At 37.0% G+C, this 20,297-nt stretch overlaps 1 protein-coding gene across 1 annotated transcript in view; it reads right to left on the reverse strand.

Annotated features, from left to right (window-relative positions):
* Positions 1 to 894: 894 nt before the first annotated feature.
* Positions 895 to 20,297, reverse strand: part of APOB (apolipoprotein B) — a 37,513-nt gene continuing 18,110 nt past the window's right edge. The window contains 11 exon segments of the mRNA XM_030490002.1: positions 895 to 2,137; positions 2,140 to 2,180; positions 2,182 to 3,779; positions 5,026 to 5,209; positions 6,018 to 6,132; positions 6,901 to 14,481; positions 15,148 to 15,524; positions 17,875 to 18,020; positions 18,286 to 18,473; positions 18,597 to 18,772; positions 20,004 to 20,214. Coding sequence (XP_030345862.1) covers positions 1,956 to 2,137; positions 2,140 to 2,180; positions 2,182 to 3,779; positions 5,026 to 5,209; positions 6,018 to 6,132; positions 6,901 to 14,481; positions 15,148 to 15,524; positions 17,875 to 18,020; positions 18,286 to 18,473; positions 18,597 to 18,772; positions 20,004 to 20,214 — 10,799 coding nt within the window. The 3' untranslated portion in view covers positions 895 to 1,955.

The raw sequence follows: 20,297 nt of genomic DNA on the forward strand, positions 1-20,297 counted from the left end.
TGTCATGATGAAGGGAAGCAAGAATCAAACAGTGTCTGAAAATCTGGTTGTGCTTAAACATTTGTGAAATTCGGGGAAATGAGTTGTGCAATCTGACATCAAATAAAGATCAGATGACCCATAGGCTTCAGTTTCCTTGTTAATGAAACTGTAAAAGGTAAAAGGGCTCTGCAGCCAACATCTTTATTTACTGGGATACTCAGTAGGACAAGTAAACAGGGATTTTTATACCTCTGGTTCTCCTGGACAGGGTGACATATGCAGATTAATTCTATTCACAATGAAAACTCCTTATTTTACAGTTCATAGCGGACTACTCCATCTCTTTATCTGAGAATTATTGATGTATTTGTGGTGAATGAAAGCTTTAAAGAGAAAAGGGATTTACTTTACTTTCTGAGAGATGCCCACTCTGCTGACAGCTAGACAGGTTTGTGTATACTACTGTGCTTGTCGGGTTCTGATTTTGGGGTTAATGTAGCTCATCTGATAAAAATCATTACTGGCAGACTTACTTAGGTAATAATATTAACTGGCAATAGGGATATTGAAATTCTATAGCCCAACTTGCTCTGAGATCTGGCTATGTTGGTGTGGAACAGCTGTAGAGATGGGAGTGTTATTGCTGCATAAACTCAACACAGGCACTGGAATTTCCCATCTCCAGGACCTGAGCTACCATCTTTATATGGTATTGCTCTGTGTTGTAAATAGATATCTGCTGCCACCAGACTTATTTGGGTATTTGTAAGCTGGTGCTCCATTGCTTCATGTACGTAGCCAGTCGTTCCATGGGATAAAACCAGACTCTCTGTTTTTCCATTAATGAACAATCAACAACCATATTACAGAGTGAACTGATTGAATAAAAAGACATATACACAAAATTTCTAGTGTTGTTTGTTAAAGAGTTTATTCTCAAAGAGGTAACATTATTTCAGCCTGAGCATGTCTTTTTCAAGGACTGTCTGTGTAGTATTCCAAAAACTGAAAATAAACCATAACAGGTCGACACATTTTCCACTCAAAAGCAGTCCTATTTTCTGAGTGAATGCTTTAACATTATTTAAATTCATCTTTAAATTGAGAATTCATTTGAATGAGGCCTAAGTTTCAGCCGAGGAGGCTGAGAGAAAACTTTTTGTCTCCCATCATATACAGTCATGTCAGTGAAACTTTGACAGTTAACTAAACTCACAATAACTAGAAGTTAGACAATTTGATGTGAAAACAGGTAAGAAAACCCTGTATTCCTGTATTATAAATTAGCCAGTAGAAAGAAAACCCATCTAAAATTCTTGGCATTGTTCTCCGAAAACAGATACATGCATAAATTCATTTTTCTTAACAGAACATTGACATTATTATCTGCAGTTTTCCAGGAGTCAGATTTCTATATATGTTTATATTTCTATGTTCTTTTTCACTTTTTGATGTTATTTCCATAGTTCATTAATTTTTATCTTCATGGCTTTGTGTATCTTTTTTTCCTCTTCCTTTTCTCCCAAAATTATCTATGAAGGTATTTATGCTGGGAAATAGATATGTTTCTAGGTTGTTCTTCAACTGGCTTGTGAATGTGACCTTTCTCTTAAAACCTTTTTATTCTATGTATTCCATAGCTTTTGTGACTATTTACAATATGTATTGCACATTATTGGCTTGATCCAACATACAGTGAAATTGAAGCAAAGACTTCCCATTGACCTTGACAATTGTTGGATTAAGCCCTGTGGTCCAAGTAAAAGCAGCTGCAATGAATAACACAAAAATGTAATAAAGAACTCATTTATTTGCTTATTAAGCTTATTAAAATAACCTAGTGTAGATTATTCACTTTTCATTTACAAATTCATATTCAAACAGTATCTAACTGAAGCTCCAGTACGCTAATTGCTATTCTTTTTAAATACATTGTGGTGCAAACTTACTACTTCTCCCCTTCTGGAATCCATTCAGGTCTTCATGTGATGCTGTATATTTTCCATAGTCTGCTGAAGACTCAGTTGCTCAGTCGCAAGTTGTTCATCAATGAATCTTTGCATTTCTTCCCATTTCCTGGAGCCCTGCTCAATGCCTTGCTGAATCAGTGTGCATGTTAGTTCCACTTTTTTTCTGAGTGCCTCTGCTTTTCTGGGGGCATTTTGTAAATTGACTGCCAGTCAAATGGCTTGGGCACCTATCCTAAGCTCTCCTTGACCAACGGCTATATACGGCTTTATGCTCTCAGCTGCTATTTGCTCAAACCAACGAAGAAGCTGTGAGATATACTGCAGGAATGCAGAGTAATTCTCTAGAGTTAGATCAATTAACATTTTGGCCTCATTGACTAGCTTTTCTTGGGAATGACTAAGCTGCTCATAGATCTCCTGGAGTTTTCCTTTGAATTGCTTGTTATATTCATTGATTTTCCTCTTAGCAGCTGCAGACCAATATCGGATATTTTCCTGAGCAGCAGATGATAGCTCCATGACCTTCTGTCTTCCTTTTTCCCCAACATCAGTTATAAGGTCATAATATTCCTGGCTGTACTTTTCCACCAGTTCTCCAACTTGGTCTGTCAGGTGTGTAACTGAGTCAGCAAGATCTCCGACATACTTGTTGTGCCAATCCACTAGTGTATCTATTAGATTCTTCAGCCATCTTAGTACCTTGTCTTCCACTTCATAGTATTTCACTGACCATCCAAGTGTCGTTGGATCAAAATATTCCTCCCGCAAAGCCTTTACATAAAGGAGCAGCTGGTGCAGCTTTTCTGAAAGGTCCTGGAATGTCTTCTGGCTAAAATCTTTAAACTGAGAAATGTATTTTTTAACATCTTCTGCCAAATATCTCAGTTTCTGTGCATACTCTGAAGCCATTACATCTTTGTACAGCTGTTGTGTTTGGACTTTGATGTCTTCAAAATTTTTGGATTGCAAGCTTCTCACCATTTCTTCTACCTTTTGAAAAACTTCTTGCACTATTTGTTTCAGTTGCTTAAGCCTTCCTGCAAAGTCAGCTTCCTGGAGAGTAGCAAATGTCTGCCTGATTTTTTTCTGCAACTGTTTCAGCATTTCTTTAATTTGATCAAGTACATTACGACCTCTCAGAATTGTTTCAGAAGCAGGAACTCTAACTTCCAGCTCATTGATAGCTGCAATCAAGGCATCAAAGTACTCCTGAAGTTTTGAAAGGCATAAATCAGTGGTTTTTGCTACCTTCTCTGTAGTCATAAGGTATATTTCTTCACCAGTGTACTTTTCAGTCAGCCCAAGGACCTGGAATTTTGTGGTCTTCAGAAATTCAATGGCTGAGTCAATTAGGTGTTTTATTCTCTTGTGATACTCTTCTATTATGTCAATTGTAGCATCCGAAAGCTTTGTTTTTATTCTTTGATAGTCAAACTGTTCAGCTTGATCTGCTGCTTTTTGATACAGCTGTTTAGCTTTGACCTTCATCTCCTGATATTTGCCAGAGGCCTCATTGGCAGCTGTGCGAAGCTGAGCATCTATTTGATCTATTTGTTTTACAGCAAATGTGTATGCTTTGTCAGCATTATTCTGCATGATATTCTTCATCTTTAAGGTGGCAGCACTAATTTCCAGTCCCATGTGCTCCTTATGATACCGATTAACATACCTATAGACTGCATTTGTCACTTTAGGTACTTTTTCTTTTAGACCCAAGAGCAAGTCTTTGGCAGCATCCTCTTTCCAATTGAATTTCATTTGAATTAGGCCATGTTTGTTGGAGGATATCTCACTTTTCAATATGTCAATGTCCTTCTGAGGAGCAAACTGAAAATACAGAAAAAGATAAGAAAAAGGTAGCTTGTACGTGAAATAAATCCAAAATTGTTTGTGGGTATATTTCACAGAATCACAGAATCATTAGGGTTGGAAGACACCTCTGGAGATCATCTAGTCCAACACCCCTGCCAAGACAGGACCACCTAGAGCAGGTTACACAGGAACACATCCAGGCAGGTTTTGAATGTCTCCATAGAGGGAGATTCCACAGCCTTCCTGGGCAGCCTGTTCCAGTGCTCTGCCACCCTCAATGTAAAAAGTTCTTCCTCATGTTGAAGTGAATCTTTTTGTGTTTTAGTTTATGGCCCTTGCTCCTCATCCTGTCACTGAGCACCACCGTAAAGAGTCTGGCACCACCCTCCTGGCACCCACCTTTGAGCCTTTGTATTTCAGCATCCTCATTTTCTATTTTTAATTTTATTATATATTAGGACAAACACATTACAATTTTTTTGTTTACTGCCTTCTACTCATTCTTGAAATAATTTAAAGTTAATTCAAAAAGCATTTTCTTCATATGAAAATACTACAGAATTCAGTTTTGTAATAATTTAAATCAATGAGACAATTTAGTAACCCAGAGTAATTAAAGATCCTCAAATGAGAATCTATTTACAGAAACAAATTTTCCATTTTTCAGTGATAATTCACTCATAAGAGTGATTTATGAGTTGCTTGGGATTCCTAAATTAGTATTTCATTGTGGAAGGTAAGATTTTAAGTTTGACATTGTTGTAGTATGCCAAAAAACCAGAATGTTTTGTTGGTAAATCTAGTAAGGTTTTTAATTCTCAGAATGTATTGTAATATACTGATGGATTAAAAAAGACAGTCTGTAGACGGTCTGACTTCTTCCAGTGGCCTGATTCCTATAATGGCCACTTTTGTAGCAATTATAAGTAGCCTGATGGGTATACATTAAAGCTAATGGGTGGCTTATCTAAAAATGGCTTTGTACATTCTTCACTTTCAATGGGTGTGTCTTCTTGATCATAGAAGAGGGTAAAATTAACTGTGTGGAGGAGCTGAAACAGCCTCCTCAGACAGATGCTACTTTTACTTTTGGAAAGGCCAATGTAGGAAACGAAAACTTTGATTACTTATAATATACTTTTTCTTTGGAGAAAGAGTGGTTAATTTATGTCTCAACATAAACATATACAAACTTTCAAAGGGAACTTTTCCCCTGGCCACACCCAACCTTTTTACTTTCTTTTGCTCATATCAAGCTTACCCGAGTTCGGTAGTAAATTTTTGCAGTGAGAATGTCATGGCCCATATCAATGACATAGCCCAAGGTCCCAGCAGAGGGTGAAGATACAGAGACAGATGACTTGCTGTCAGTCTTTTCATAATGCATATGAACATCTGTGAAAGTTGGGCTGATGATGTCTAGTGATGCAGTGTTGTCTGTGATGCTGCAACAACAATGAATACACAGCTATGAAGAAACGCACAAAGCAAAAAACCCAGTGCAGTATGTCTAAATACTATACCATCTATTCTAATCATGTAAACAATGGCTTTGTCATCAAAAGAAAATGTAGGGGTTTACTATCCATATTTCTTAGCCTAACATATTTAGAACTCCACATCACTCCAATCTTCCTGGTTTAGATAAAACTCTATTGAGCTCTGTTGAGATTTTTCATTAAATTAGGGCAGCCAAACAAAACCTTTAGCTGTACCGCTATCAGCTTTCTACAGTCCTGTACAAGTTGTGTTTCTTTAAACCAACACAACTAGAGGAAGTACTTTTTATCTGCATTTGTACTTGACTTCACAGACTCTGTCCCTTCGATATATCTACACAACGCTTGCAGATCAAAACAGGCAGTTAAAAGGCCAAGCCTGTAATTCCTAATACTGGTACTTCTAAATAAAAATTATTCTTTGACGGCTTGTGGTGACAGAGGGATTCAGTGAAAAATAACCCCAGCTATGTTGATGGTCAGATCTAGAACTGCTCTGATTATAAAATACTGTGTTTATATCTCAGCAGTTTTCTCAAATGGGGCTGCTGAGAAAAGTTGTTCTAGAAATGCTGAGAGGGAACAGCTTTCCAGCTATCTCAAGAGGGAAAAATGCACAGCCAATAATGACATGGTAGATATACAGGTTCTTATTAACTACAGCAAAGCACTCTGGGGCATTAGGGAGCAAAGCAACAATAGCTCATTGGCAATTTTGTCCATTAAACATTATATTATTAGAGCAAATCTTTACCTGATTCCTGAAACAGTAAGATCTTCCTTGTAGTTTGCACTCATATCACGATGTGAAAAGCTGCCAGTTGTCTTCATAACAAACACGCCTTCTTCATATTTGTAGTTTGAAACCACTGTGAAAAAGATTTCAAATGTGTGTATTTCAAGAACTTACCAGCAAACAATGCAATTGTATCTTAGGCAGTTGTGGGGTGTTTCAGTGAGATGTAAAATTATGCATCAAGAAACTGAATGCCCATAATGCCCCAAATAAAAAGATTTGAAAATATTTGATCAACCAGAGCATTTTAAAATTCAATTCTTCTCTATATTTAGAGCAACATGGATAGAACATTTTGTCTTCATGCAGATCATAAATGGGGATTCTAATTTCTTGAGAGTTTAGAAATTTATTCTGATGCATATTTTTAGTATTATTATGAAGTTTAGAACTCAGTGCTATTTGGGACTCCAGAGTTTTCTGAGTTTAAATAATTTCTGAAACCAAACATGCTCATTGCCTAAGGAAAAACATAAGTATTTCTTTATCAGATAAAAAGTCAGCCTGCCTTCTCTCCTTTGCATGTAAGTAATGGAAAAATGTTATGTTGTTCACAATTTAAAGTAAGAAACTGCTACACAAAAAAAGAGATCTTTCCCATTTTTTTTCACAGTATGATATTAATTATTCATATATCTAGCTACTAGCCTTCAGGGTGGCTGACTGAGACTCTGATAACAATTCATGAAAACATTCTGCTACTGATAAAAGTATAGTCTAATGTCAATTCTAAATAGACAGCAAAAACTTCACATAAAAAGTCACTGAAAAAAAAATCTGAAAAAAGACAGTATAAAGTATTACCCCCAAATTTGTGGCATATTGAATTTTAATGCCTTACCATTCAAGTCATATTCCAGGAACTGCAATGTTGAGCTGCAGGTAGAGTCAATGGACTGTTCGAAAGAGTCCTTTTTGTTTGTCAAGTCTGTTCTCCAAGTAACATTGTACAAAGGGGAAGAAACTTTGAAAGATCCAGTCAAGGCACCAAACGATGGGATGTATATTCCAGCAGGCAAAGATAATTTGAGAGGGGGTATCTCAATTTTCTGTTCAGGAATTGTAATGGTAGGCAGATCAAAATCTGCTATCTTATTAGCTACTTCATCCAGATCTACATGGAAACTGCCAAGAGAAATACTCTTTGGAAGAGTGAATTGAGACACAGTTATTTGGTATTCAGGTACTGTCACTTCAAGATACGGTATTTTATATTCTTCTAATGTAATATAATTGGTTCCTACATCCACTTTGGGGAATCTTAGTTTTGGCAGTGTGGGTAAGTTGACATCAAATGGCATTGTGTTTAGAGTCTGTGGAACTTTTATGTTGCGCAAGTCAATGGTTTGTGCTGGGACCTGGAGAGTGGTGAAAGGAACTCTGAACTCTGGAGTGCTGAGAACAGGGCTTGGAGCCTTTAGGTGTAACTCTGGAATACTGAAAGTGAAGCCATCAGTCAGCTTATTCACAGGTATAGGGAAAAAGTAACCATCATCACTCTTTGTGTACACAAGGGATGCTGAACCATTTAAGTACTGTTTTCTGTCAGCGCTGGTAGTGACATCCAATTTCAAGATATCCCATAAGCTCTTCTCTGAAATGGGGCACTTTATGTTTTTGAGGAAGTCCATGTATGCTTCCAAAGATCCAGAAATATCAAACTTTGCCTTTGATTTTTCATTTGATAACTGCATGTCATGACTAAGAGATAATGACTGAATTTGGCCTTCACCCTTCCAGCCAACTTTCTGGTTTGCAGTACTGATTTTCACTGTGACAACTTGATTAACTGAGGCTGTGTCCAGGAAGGAATTTGGCTGATTGGCTTGAATCTGAAGATCTCCTGATACACCCCAAGGAGCCAGCTCTAAGGTTGCTTTGCATCTCTGAGCCCCCGTTGTTGTGAAAAGAGGCATATATCGTGCGTAGTTCTTCCCATTGTGCTCCCAGACTGCATAAACACGACGGGTAGATGCTTCAACTGCAAGTATTTCTTTCATTTCATTGTTCCAGAGTCCATCTGCTTTGGAGTGCGCCTCAAGCTTGAGAGATGAGCGAGCTCCATTAGCATTCAGATAGGTGTTTGCCTCATGGTCTAGATGTCCAGAAAATGCATTTCCAGTGTAAAATACTCCATCAATATCCCCATTTGTAGAAGTTTCTACTGATATGTAAGATGTAAGGCTCTCTAAAGCAAATTTGTGAGCAATTCCTCCCTTAGCGCTAGTACCATATTTAGGAGTATTAAAATCATACATTAATTTTAATCCTGAGGAAAGAGTGGGTTTAGATTTAGTATTTCCAGAAAGTTCTTGGCTGAAATTAATTTTTAAAACTGGTGTGTTGATCTCTGCGTTTGTTTCCACTGAAGTTTCCATGTTCCTCTTTGTGAGACTAACAGTGCTGTCATGATTTCCTCCTAGAAATTTGTTATTACTCAGGGACAATGCTGTGGCAAGCTTCAGCCCCCTTTTTCTTGTCAAACTTGTTGAACCATCCAGCTTAAATTGCAGTGCATCAATGACAGAAGAAGATGAGACACTGAGTTGCCCAGCAATATCTGACTGATTGAATAGCCCGGCATTTGCAGTTAAAGAGATCACACTGGATTTAAATGAGAAGTCATAAGTAATGTTTCCCATGGCAGGAATTAAGATGTAGTTTGATGGGCTGTTGATTCTGAATCTAGGAAGCTTTAGAGTGCGTAGATCCTGTGGGACATGAAGGACTGGAAGCTCCAGAGAAGGTAAGACTAGGGTGTAAGATGGCACTGAAAAGCCAATAAATGGGACTGTGAATCCTGTTGTACTTATTTCTTTTGGGAGCATGTAACCAAAGGCTGGCATCTCAGCAGTAAAAGACGAAACCTCAATATTCACAATTGGAATGGTGTATCCTGGGATCCTGAAGGTTCGTGGCAATTTGTTCAGTGAAGTCTCTATTTTGTATTTGTCAAATTTTGTTTTGGCTTCATTATATGACTTTGTGAGAAAATCTAAAGCGGTGTTTCTTCCTCTCTCAAAATACTTGTTGAAGAAAATGATGTATTTATTAAGTGCTTCATGCACTGTTGCTAAAGGAAGTGGGATTACATGCCTGTCTTTGTTTTTCTCATACCGAGCACTCAAATTTAAATCAAAGGATTGTCTTGTTGTCTTCAATAAATCCTTCAGGCCTATCTGTTCCCACAGTGAATAATCTTTTAGCTGAGGAGTTTTGATTCCAGTGTAGGGAACCTGAAGCTGAGGAATGGTTAGAGGAATATTTAGGAAGTCCAGATTGGCATCTCCATTCATTTCAACATGAGCTTCAATTCTGTCATCATTGTTGCCAGCAGACATATTATGGGAATATCTGTACTGATTGAACCTGCCAATAGCTTGCCAGTTGACCTGCTGAACAGAGGAACTGAGTGCAAAACCATAGTTATTCAGGAAGTCAATTTTCCCAGTCAGTTTCATTGGGAAGCTGATTTTCACATTTCCATCATTGTTTGTTAATAGACGAATTTCAAAAGGCTGTGCCAAGAAGAGAAACTCATTATTTACAGTTCCAGTAATCTGTCCATTGAGCCGAGCATTATGAGAGCCTGTTAATTCTACTTTCATTCCTCCAAGCTGTCCTGCACCTTTTACATTCAGAATGCTACGCCCCACACGCTGTGACTCAATTTCAGACTGAATCTGAAGTGTTGCATAATTTAGGAAACCATATTCATATCTCATAGCTTGGTTGACTTTCAGGTACTTATCATTTATTCTGTTATTGGCAGAAAATGTAATAATGGGGCCCTCAACCCTGAAAGTGGTATGAGATTCATGAGTGCCTTCATCTGAAAAATTAGGAGAAGCCAATTTCCAGTTTCCTTTACCAGTGGAGGTAAAAGCTATGTGTCCTGCTTCTACCTCTGTTGTCATATTATTGACCAAATCAGCCTGGCTGGAGAAATCAGCTTGTGGAATATTCAGTCTGTGGGAATATGCTGTTCCACTCTGGATCCAAATTTTTCTTTGCAGCTTGACCATTAAATTATTCTGTAGTTCTATTGAATTTTTCGTTGTATATAAGTTTGCTCTAGTTTCAGCTTCACCTTCTACAGAAGTCCCTAAAAATACTACTTCATTGGTGTGATCAACTTTAAGGAACCTGTGGTTGACCTTCATGGAATTTTTAAGGTTCAGCTGCTTCATCTCAGGGGCTAAGAGACGTGAATCTGCAATAACACTAAAAACTAGGAAGTCTGATTTGGACGTTGTTTGAGCTGAAAGGGAGGTCACAAATTCTGGACTGTTTGTGGATGTTGTAGTATTATGAACCTCAGCTTGTGCAGACAGTGTAAAGAATGGAGAGGTGACTCTGAAAGCACCAGACAATTTGCCAAATGTAGGGACAGTCACAGTATGTGGGATTCGTGGAAGCTGGAACTCTGGTATCTTCATGTTAGGAATCTTGAGCTCATTTAGATTTAGTTTTGGAACCAATAATTCTGGTATTTGAAATGAAGGCATTTGTATTTCTGGGAAAGAAATGTCGGAAAAAGGCATATCTCTCATCTTCAGATCTTTAAAATACAAATCAATTGCTGGCAACTGAAATTCACCAGACATGAGTTTGTCTATTGTTCTCACAATCTGGAATTTAATCTCATTCAAGTCAATTGTCCAGGAAGGAACTTTAAAGGTATTTAGAACTGTAAATTCTGGGGTAGTAAATTTCACTGGGATTTCCATGTCCTTTAGTCTCTTAATATTTATCTCATAGGAGGGGATATGCAGATCAGTCAGTGGAACAAAGAAGTCTGGTGTTAGAAATGTTGCTTCCCGAAGACTTCGGAGACTAACCTCAAAGGCAGGTATAGTGACTATAAGTGCTCTGATTTCAGGGACTTTAAATCCTGTTTCAACAAACTGGTTTAAATTTTCAGCCCAATTTTTTAGATTATACTGTTCAGACAAAGCAACGATTTTCTTAAAAGCTATGTTCCACTGGTCAGAAATGTATATGACAATGGAATTGTACAATTGGCTTATCTGCTGAAGATACCAGTGGAATTCCTGGGAAATATCCATTTCAGAAATCCTCTCTCGCAGGTCTTCCAGATGTTCATTTACCTTGGCTTTCAGGTTAGCAAATGTTGTTGAGTTTATGAGCTCCTTGAACCAGTTAATTATTGCAGCAAGCTTGGTGTCCCGTAGTTGTTCCACATATTTTGAAATCACAGCTCTAAAATCTCTCATATACTGTTTCACAGCTTCTGCTTTCTGTGGAAGCTCAAGATTTCTGAGTTCCTCATTTATTTTCTGGGTTACTTCTTGGATTTTGTTATTTGTGTCATCAACAAACTGGTTATAGTCGAAAGACTTGAGCTTTTTAATAATCACATCAAGGAACTTGTTGACTTCCTTTATCATCATTTCATAATCAAAGGTTTGCACTTTCTTGACAGCATCATCAATAAAAGCAACAATTTTATCAAAGCATGACTTCACATCAATATTTTGCAGGTAAACAGTCAGTTTATAGACAGTTTCTTTTATTCTGCCCTGGTTAAGCAGTTCTACCGTTCTGTCCATTAAAAAATACATCTGCTTATCAATTTCATATTTGACAACCAGCTTGTGCATACAATCTCGAAAAGCGCTGATCTTTTCAGACACTTCATACTCCTCCATCCAATTTAGAATAAAGTCTTTGATTTGTTCAAGAACTTCATTAATTTTTTCAATTGGTAATGAAAGCTTCAATTTTTCTAAAACTTCTTTAGCATTGAAGGTTTTAATCTGCTGTTTCAAATTTTCTGCAATGCGTCTGACATCAATATTCTGAATCTGAATCTTGACTTGTTCTAGGTTTTCCTGTATTCTGGCAGTAATCCTATATTCATCATCTACATTTTTAATCCAAGCCAAAGTGCTGCTTCCAGTTTTGCTAGGATGATATTGGTGAAAAAAAAATTGGAATTTTTGAATAGTGTCAACTACAGTCATTCTTATATTATATTTGTTATCTAGATCTGTCAGTATTTCAGCCATTTGATCAAGAAGCTGTGCAATAAGTGCTTTAATATCATACTGCCCATAATGATCTTTGATGTATTGCTCAATTTGTATCAGATAGACCTGCAGCTGAGACAGTATTTCTTGCAGATTGGCCATAGCTTTGTCCAGCATAATTTGGAGATCATCATATGTTATTCTGTAGTCCTTTGTGAAAGCAACCAAATTGTTTTTCATGCTGCTAACTCTGCCTTTCATATCTAATTTGTCCATGTAATCATTAATGTGCTGTGGGAGTTTATCCAAAGTTGCTTTGTATTTTCTCATATGTTGTTCTATGTCAATGTTCTTCAGGTAACTTTGTATGGCCTGCAGTGTGGATAGAATGGTGCCCCTGACTTGTTCAAAGTAAATTGGCAAATGTTCTAAGAATGGTAGGTTAATGACATGCATATCTGTATTTTTGTCATACTTCACTGAACCAGAGATGCTGAATTCTTGAGGTTGTGACACACTGTCCCTGAAGCCCAATGCATCAATTAAATTAACTTCTTCAGATGCAAATGGTAGTATGACTGACGTATCCATTACAGAGAGATCTGCTAAAGCTCTCCCACTAAGTTCCACACCGATCTTTTCTGCATCGTTGTAAGCACTGAGATCTTGTGAATACACATTATTGTTTAGCTGACTTTTCAATTTCCAAGCACTTGACTGCTCTGATGGAGTAAAAAGCATATGAACTTTGTTATCAAGCAGGGTAGTGTATCTTTCTCTAGACCTCAAGCTATGACTGGTAGATCCTCTGTAATCATGGGAAAAAGTGAAAGCAAGAGGCTCTGCTTTAAAAAGGAATTTGCTGTAGAGGTCTCCTGTGTGCTCACCCATGGCAATTAGCTTTCCATTGCCATTGGTACGTATGTCAGCAGAGATAGCAAATGGGGCCATAGTGGAACGCACAGCATTGCTGAAACGGAGAGATTTGGAATCACAGTTTGTGTCAATAGTCACCGAGGAAGCAAGTCCTGCCACATTCAGATTAACTCTGTGACTCACTGCTGCACCTTGAACATTTGCAACTGTATCTGTTTTAAAGTTTGCAGCTAGATCAGCATATGTAATGGTGTAGGCATGCCTTATTTCATCTGCTCCATAGGCTCCTCTGACATTGCCACCCAAGTTCAGCTTCAGAGGCTCCAGAAGCAGTTCTGCTTTGTTGGAAACCTCTGTTTTAGTATATTTAATATTATTGCTCAGTTTAGCCGCAAGTGAGCTTGGCTGCAGTTGTAGGTCAAAAACATGCTTGTGGAACTTGTCAAAGGTGAAGCTGTTGTCTAACTTCGAAGCAAATGTTAAGGATAAGCCAGGAATATTCAAGTCATTTGTGTACTCCAACTTAATCTCTTTGAATGATCCTTGCAAATTATTTGAAAACTTCAGTCCTTCTTTATTAACTCTGAAGTTTAGAACATGTTTGTTGTCCATACCCAGAACTGTACTCTGATACTCACTACCCAGCGTTATTTCCGTTAGGCTCACTCTTCCACCTAGATTGAATTTTGCATTGTTTTTACCATAGCGCCCAGAAGAGGACAGCGACATGGAGCCTCCAGCAGTGTCAAGTTTGGCATTCATTTCACTCTGCACGGTCAATGGACTAAACTGCACACTTGTGGTTGCACTGCTGGCTAGACCGTACTGATTTACATTGAGTGATGACTTATGCGCAGCTCGATTCCTTTGATCAGTTATAGAGATATCAGTGTTGAAAACAAGATCCTGGGAATTGAGAGAACCTGCAAATAATGCATAACACTGGGTTTGCTTGTATGTGGCTTGGTACTCAGATCGAAGTGCTGCCATCTTCTTTGACAAAATCAATTCAAGCTTATTGACACCTGCAATATATCGATACCTCCCATTTGTTTCAGATGTAATTTTTAGCTGGCTGTTTTCATACTTCAGTGAAGCTGTGTTTTTTAATAGTCCACTTTGTACATCAGAAACTGAAGTAATGGAAACTAAATCATCACTGTATCTGCCAGATATCTGATTGGTAGCCTGAAGGTAAGAAGAATCCAACTTCAGATTTGATTTTCCTTCTAAAATTCGTCTCTTTTCATTGTATGAGCTGGACAGAGTATAAATACTTCTTGCAAAGACAGAAGCCACTTCCAGCTGCCCTTCCATCTTGACATTATTGATATTCACGTTATTTGTCTTTTCAGAAACCATATCACTGGAAAAGGAGAGCTGAGGACCCAGAGTACTGGATGCCATAAGTGATATGGTGTAGTTTGAAGCTGGACTAGGTTCATAACTCTTTGTCCTGGCCACCTTAAAAACTGATGTTAAAAGTCTGTGCTTCAGGTGATTTTCATATGCACAGGTGAATCCGTTTCTATTATATGATGCTTCTCCAGAACCTAAAATAGGAAAAAGAAGACAAAAGTAATGGTGTAATTTATACCTTTTTGTCTTTAAGACTTTGATGCCAATGTTACTGCTTGAATTGCAATTACTGCTATTATACCATTTTGCTTTAAAGGCGAAAATGTTTTGGTAAATCATGAATATTTCTGTGAAAATTGTTATTATTTTTATATTTGGGTCAAAAGTTTCGAACTATGAATAAATTAAATCTCTACACTACTAGATATAGTTCTGTAAAGCAACACAAAGTTATATCATTATTTAAAGTAAGGAGATTTACTCTCAAAAATAACCCGTATTTAACATTCCTGGGTTTTAATGTTTTCTTTATCATGCTTCATTATGGTACAGAGTTTTTAGAAAGACTGAAGTTAGCTTGTCCTTTAGCAATTTGAGATCTCAAACTGCAATTTTAGGGGAACTAACTTAAAAACACCAGTCTTAAGACCTATTCAGCCTGAGTCCGGGATAACTGCTATGTAGTTTTGGCAGGATATGGACATATATAAATGATTTTATATATACATATATGATTTGAGATTATACAACACCTTTCTTTAAATAAGCAACATGAAAATGAGTGTGCTGTACCTGATACATGGAAAATAAAATAATTAAAATATTTTTGCCAACTTTGCAGTATTAGCACACATTCTTACCTTTCACACTGTAGGAAAGTAGCTCAAAAACTGAATCAGCGTTTGTGGCATAATTAGTTCTTATTCTGGATGTTTTCTCTGTGGTGCTATTAGCCAAAGTGTAAGATGCTGTCCAGTTGTAATAGTTGCTGTACACATTAGCAGAGACCTCTAAAGCACCAAGTAAAGGCACATGAAGTGGATAGGATTCTGGAACAGTAAATGTTGGGATTCTGTACTCCTGAGATGCCACACTTATTCCCATTGACTCCACTACCAGAGGAGGTGTTTTAACAGTCTGTGGCACCTTTATGTCATGGGATGATCTTCCACCAAATGGCAATGGGATATTAATTATAAAACTGTTTTTATTTAAGCTGTATCTGATCCGTCCTTCACTAGAAAAAAAAAAAAAAGACTCTATTAGAAACTGTAAGCCCATGAAGCATATACAGAAATTTCCACAATTCCTATTATTCCTATGATACTGCGCTTGCTTACATTCTTATACCAATGTCCTGACTTTAGGTTTAGAGAGAAATGTAATGAAACGTAATGATCATCTATTATTATAAGCATTTTTTAAGTACTCATGTATCAGAATTTAGTGAAAGCACCTTTGATATCAATGAATTCTGTCAGTGTTTTTTCCCCTTATTTCATAATCAGTGAGACTCATAGGTCAAGTAGTCCAGAAACACATTCTTTCTGTAAGACCTTGCATTAGAGTTCACAGGTTCCTGATTCTTTGTTCAGAGCTTAACTAATTTTAGCTCACAGGTGGAGAGTGCCATTCAAGGGGCTAAACACACAACTGTTATGAATCTTGCATTTGATTTTCTATTCTGAGAATCCAACTCTGCTTTATGAACATGAATGAAAAGATGTATTGGCATGAAAATGATCCTCAAAATGAAGGAATTTGAATGAAAATAGCTGTCATGTAGGAAAAAATTCCTCCAAAAACACTGCCATACTTGTGCAATGCAGCATGCTGAGTATCAGAAAAAGGTGATTATATTCTTCTTAAAAAAACAGTGATGCATTCTTATAGAAATCCATGAAAATTCTTGTTAGCATTAGAAGTTCTAAGAAAAGAACCCAAATTATAAAGAATATACCCTACTGATGATAAGCGTTTCAAAAGATTCATCCAAATATTCCTCATGTATTTTATTCTGAATAAAAATAAATAAAAATCTAACCATTTCACCAGAAGCTAGGACTGCAAAAATGCATTATCAGCTGAAGCTTGTGGGGAAAAACCGTGATTGCGAAAAGGCAAAACAGGAGGAAATTCAGCCTTAAGTTGTGCATGAACAATAAGCTGGCAAAGATGCTTTTCTTGTTTGCCTAACTTGTCTTTTATATTACAAAATCTTCTTTTTTTACACTTACAGCACATCCTAAAATGGAAATTAATGAAACATTCTTGAAATTTGTTCCTTTCCATCAAAGGGTTAAGAAATCAACATGACAGAGAAGTAGAAATTCCTATTATTATTATTATTATTATGTGCTTTGCCGAAAAGAACATAGGAGAAAAACCAGTTTTTTCCTTGCTTATACTTAGCTTAGGAACACAATGGAAGCAATAGAGATATGTGTCATTAGCCTACAGTTACCACAGTGTAAATGGAAAAACAGTGCTAAGAGAGATAAAATGCAAGCCTGTTCTCCATCTGTTTTTGTAATCCAATATTACACTAACTTCTGTTGTCCTTTACGTTCATTTCAGCCATCAATATTTCCCTAGCTCATGGGAAAACTACAGACATGTTTCTATTTATCACAGTGGTAGCTGTGAGTGTATTCTGAAGATACTTCCAAGAAACACTGTTTCTTAAATTCTTGTGCAAAGGCAGGGCAGCAATGTGGTATGAACACTAAATAGCAAGAACAGTATGCGCTAGAAACTGTAGTGAGAGCAAATTCTGGCAGGTGCATCAGTATTTTAAAGTCTAGAACTACTCTGGCTGATTTACCATCTAATTTCCTAGAAAAGAATAAATATATTTATCTTCCTTCCAGTCTCTCTTTTTGTTTTTCAAACCTTACTTCTTAGAAATTTTAAACATATTAGATGATTTCTATCAAAATTGGCAGAAGGGTAAAACCCTCAAGGTTTTAAATTCATGCAAGTTCTGTCAAACTCTCCATTAGGTGGCCCAAACTAGTGCAAGCATCCAGTCTATATGTGCACAACCATGGCATGTGTTGCCTCTGAGCAAGTGACAGATGGAGTCAGACATGGGAAGGGGTCAGAGTACTATATTGGCAGAGGTCAACCAGTATATGCAAGGGAATGAGAAAAACTGTCCAATAGGACTGCACAGGAAAAAGTAAAGATATTAGGGTTATGACCAAAGACAAAAGGTCTGTAGGGACACAAGACAAAAATCTATGGGAAACCTGGCTGCATCAGTTCTGTAGCTTGGAGTAAAGATTGTTGAACACTGTATTTTTGTTTAGTTCTCATTACTATACAAGACAAAACTTCAGGATATATTCAGATAATGCAGGAATGACTGTTGTAAAGCCAAATCTGTATTAAAGACATGCATCATTTCCTCTATATAATTTCATCTCTGTGGTCTTAACATTCTTTGTTTTGATTCCACTTTTATGCTAATGTTTAGAGCAATTCCAAACTGTTTTATAAAACAAAGTAAGATTAAATAACTCAAAAAATATGACCAAATATCTATTTTCAGTTTCCTGTGTGACCGTCCTAATTTCTCTCCATACCTTTTCAGGAAAAGTTCTTCAGGAATGGTGATAACAGGCAGGTTAATGTTCTGAATATTCAGTTCCTGCAGACCACTTAGTTTGTCTTGCAGAGTCTGGGCATAGGGGACATCTTTTGATGCCTTTTGCAGCCAGGTGTTGGTTGCCTGCAATGAGGAGACAAGTTTTTTGAAGTAAATAATAAGTTTTAAGACTTTCCAGTAACTCATCTGAAAGCCCTTGTAACCATCCGTATACTGAGCCTTTCGCATCTGACAAAGTGACTGGCTCGATCAAAGTTGGAGATATACATCTCGTTCAATCTGATGAATGCTTTTACAAGTAGTTCCCATTTTGGCTTGCATGGGGGAGGCAGGAATTCACCAGGGCTATGTGGTCAATCTGTAATATCTACTGTAGGTTGAAACATACCACGATAAATTGTGACACAATATGTCGCAGTGTCATATCTGTATGAGCCACTTTCTGATCCAGTAGTTCATTAGCATGCTTCTCTAAAGTTTTTGGGTAGTCTGAAAAGTCAATTTGGAAGGCAGAAGACATTTTTTTCACAGCAGCACTGGCACCTGAATTCCACTCTAGCTCAACTTTCTCAGAATCTGAAAATCAATAATTTAAAAGAAAAAGGTAAAATTAGTAATATTCTATTTAAGGATATACTATAAACTAATGTAATGTTTGAATTTATAGGTTGCACTTGTGGATCATGTTTTTGTCCCTACCATATCTGAGAAGAACTCTTTCTGAAATTGAGTTTCCATGAGTTGTTGCAGCTGAGCTCATCTCAAGATACCCTTTGTTTGGTGAATAATTAACCAATGCTTCACTTCTAAGTTCAGTTTGCAGGCGAGGAATAGAAAGGGTGCCCCTTAACATTGCCTCTCCCATTCCAGCATACCTATGAAAGCAAAAGGTAACTGAATAACAAACATCTCATTCTACTTTTCCAGTTATGTTCCAGGAGCAATTTCAGCATTTAAATCTACGGTAAAGGCATAACGGGTGTTATAAAAAAACAAAATCAAACTTGTAAACTCTGTTCCAATTCAATTAGAGTTTTCAGCTTCTGCTAGCTACTTTGGGAAATATATGGTAAACTATTATAATGCTACTGTGCAGATGTACATAATAATTCTGTACTAATTTCATAATACTACAATGGATGGAAATACGTACCTGTCTTGGTAAAGTTGTACCTGAAGAAATTCTGAGCTCCTTACTCAAGCTGAATTCTCTACTAAGGATACAGACTGTAGCCATAAATCACATATAAACAAAACATTTGACGAAATATATTATGCCACTGGGCTTCATTTTCCTTTATTCACATTTATTTTATATCTCTGTAACTTTGTTGACTCGAGCAAACTTTTAATATTATGTTAGTGCAAATGAAAGGGAATTGAGGTCCCTGACATCTATCCAAAGCTCCCACTGATATCAGAGGCAATTCTGCATGAACAGCAAAGACAAAGCCTCCCCGGGGCACCATCAAGATCACAGAATTCCATGGAAGATTGAGGTTTAGTAAAGAATGTGATCAGCTCATTTCACTATGGGCTTGTGAGGCAGACAATTTTAGAAACCCTGGCAGGCTGAACATTTTTGCTAGCTCCCCTGTAGATGTTCCCGGAAATATTCTCATCATGAAGCGTGGGAATTTTTACAGGAAGCTCTCAGTTATTTTTGGTTTTGTTGCTTATTGAGTGCCATTAGATTTCTTCATGGGGAGACGTAATAACTTTTTGTAGAGCTGAACATAACTAGTAAAAGATAATACTTCTCTGAACAAACCTTGCCTTGTTTATATCCTTGGATTATCACACCTGCAATAACACTAGTACAATGTCATTTTTGTAGTCATGTGTGTGCAAACATAGAAGAACTAGCTCAAGGAACTTGTAATACAAATTATATATATACGTATAGTAGGAAAGATCACTTGGTGTATTAGGTGTATACATGATGGATTTCAAATAAAATACTTCAAGGGTTTTTTAAGAGGGTTTGAATGGCAATTCTATCCATCTCTTTATAAAAGCAATTTCTTCACAAAGGGATAAAATTTTCTACCTTCAATAAAACATTTAGCTATCTTATTCAAAGGTGCAAGTGGTTTTCTGAGTTACCTTATCTGGCCAGTAAGAGTAACTTCAGAAATCTTCTTGTTGTTAAAGTCTAAGACAAAGGTATATGCTTTCTTCCCACGAATGGATTCATCAGTAATTCTGAAGTTTGTACCAAAATCAACATCAACATCGGGAATGTGGACATCACTGGTCAAAATCTTTCTGTCTCTGTTGTATCTGAAGGTCAGTGTCGCCTCATGCTGCTTTACACCTGGAAAATATAATGTACTTTGGTTATTTGCAACCATGGAATCTGTTTGGACTTTTCTTACAAGGAGAATTAAAAAGGATCAA

The sequence above is a fragment of the Strigops habroptila genome, chromosome 6, assembly GCF_004027225.2.
Source record: "Strigops habroptila isolate Jane chromosome 6, bStrHab1.2.pri, whole genome shotgun sequence".
In the NCBI taxonomy this organism is placed as follows: Eukaryota; Metazoa; Chordata; class Aves; order Psittaciformes; family Psittacidae; genus Strigops; species Strigops habroptila.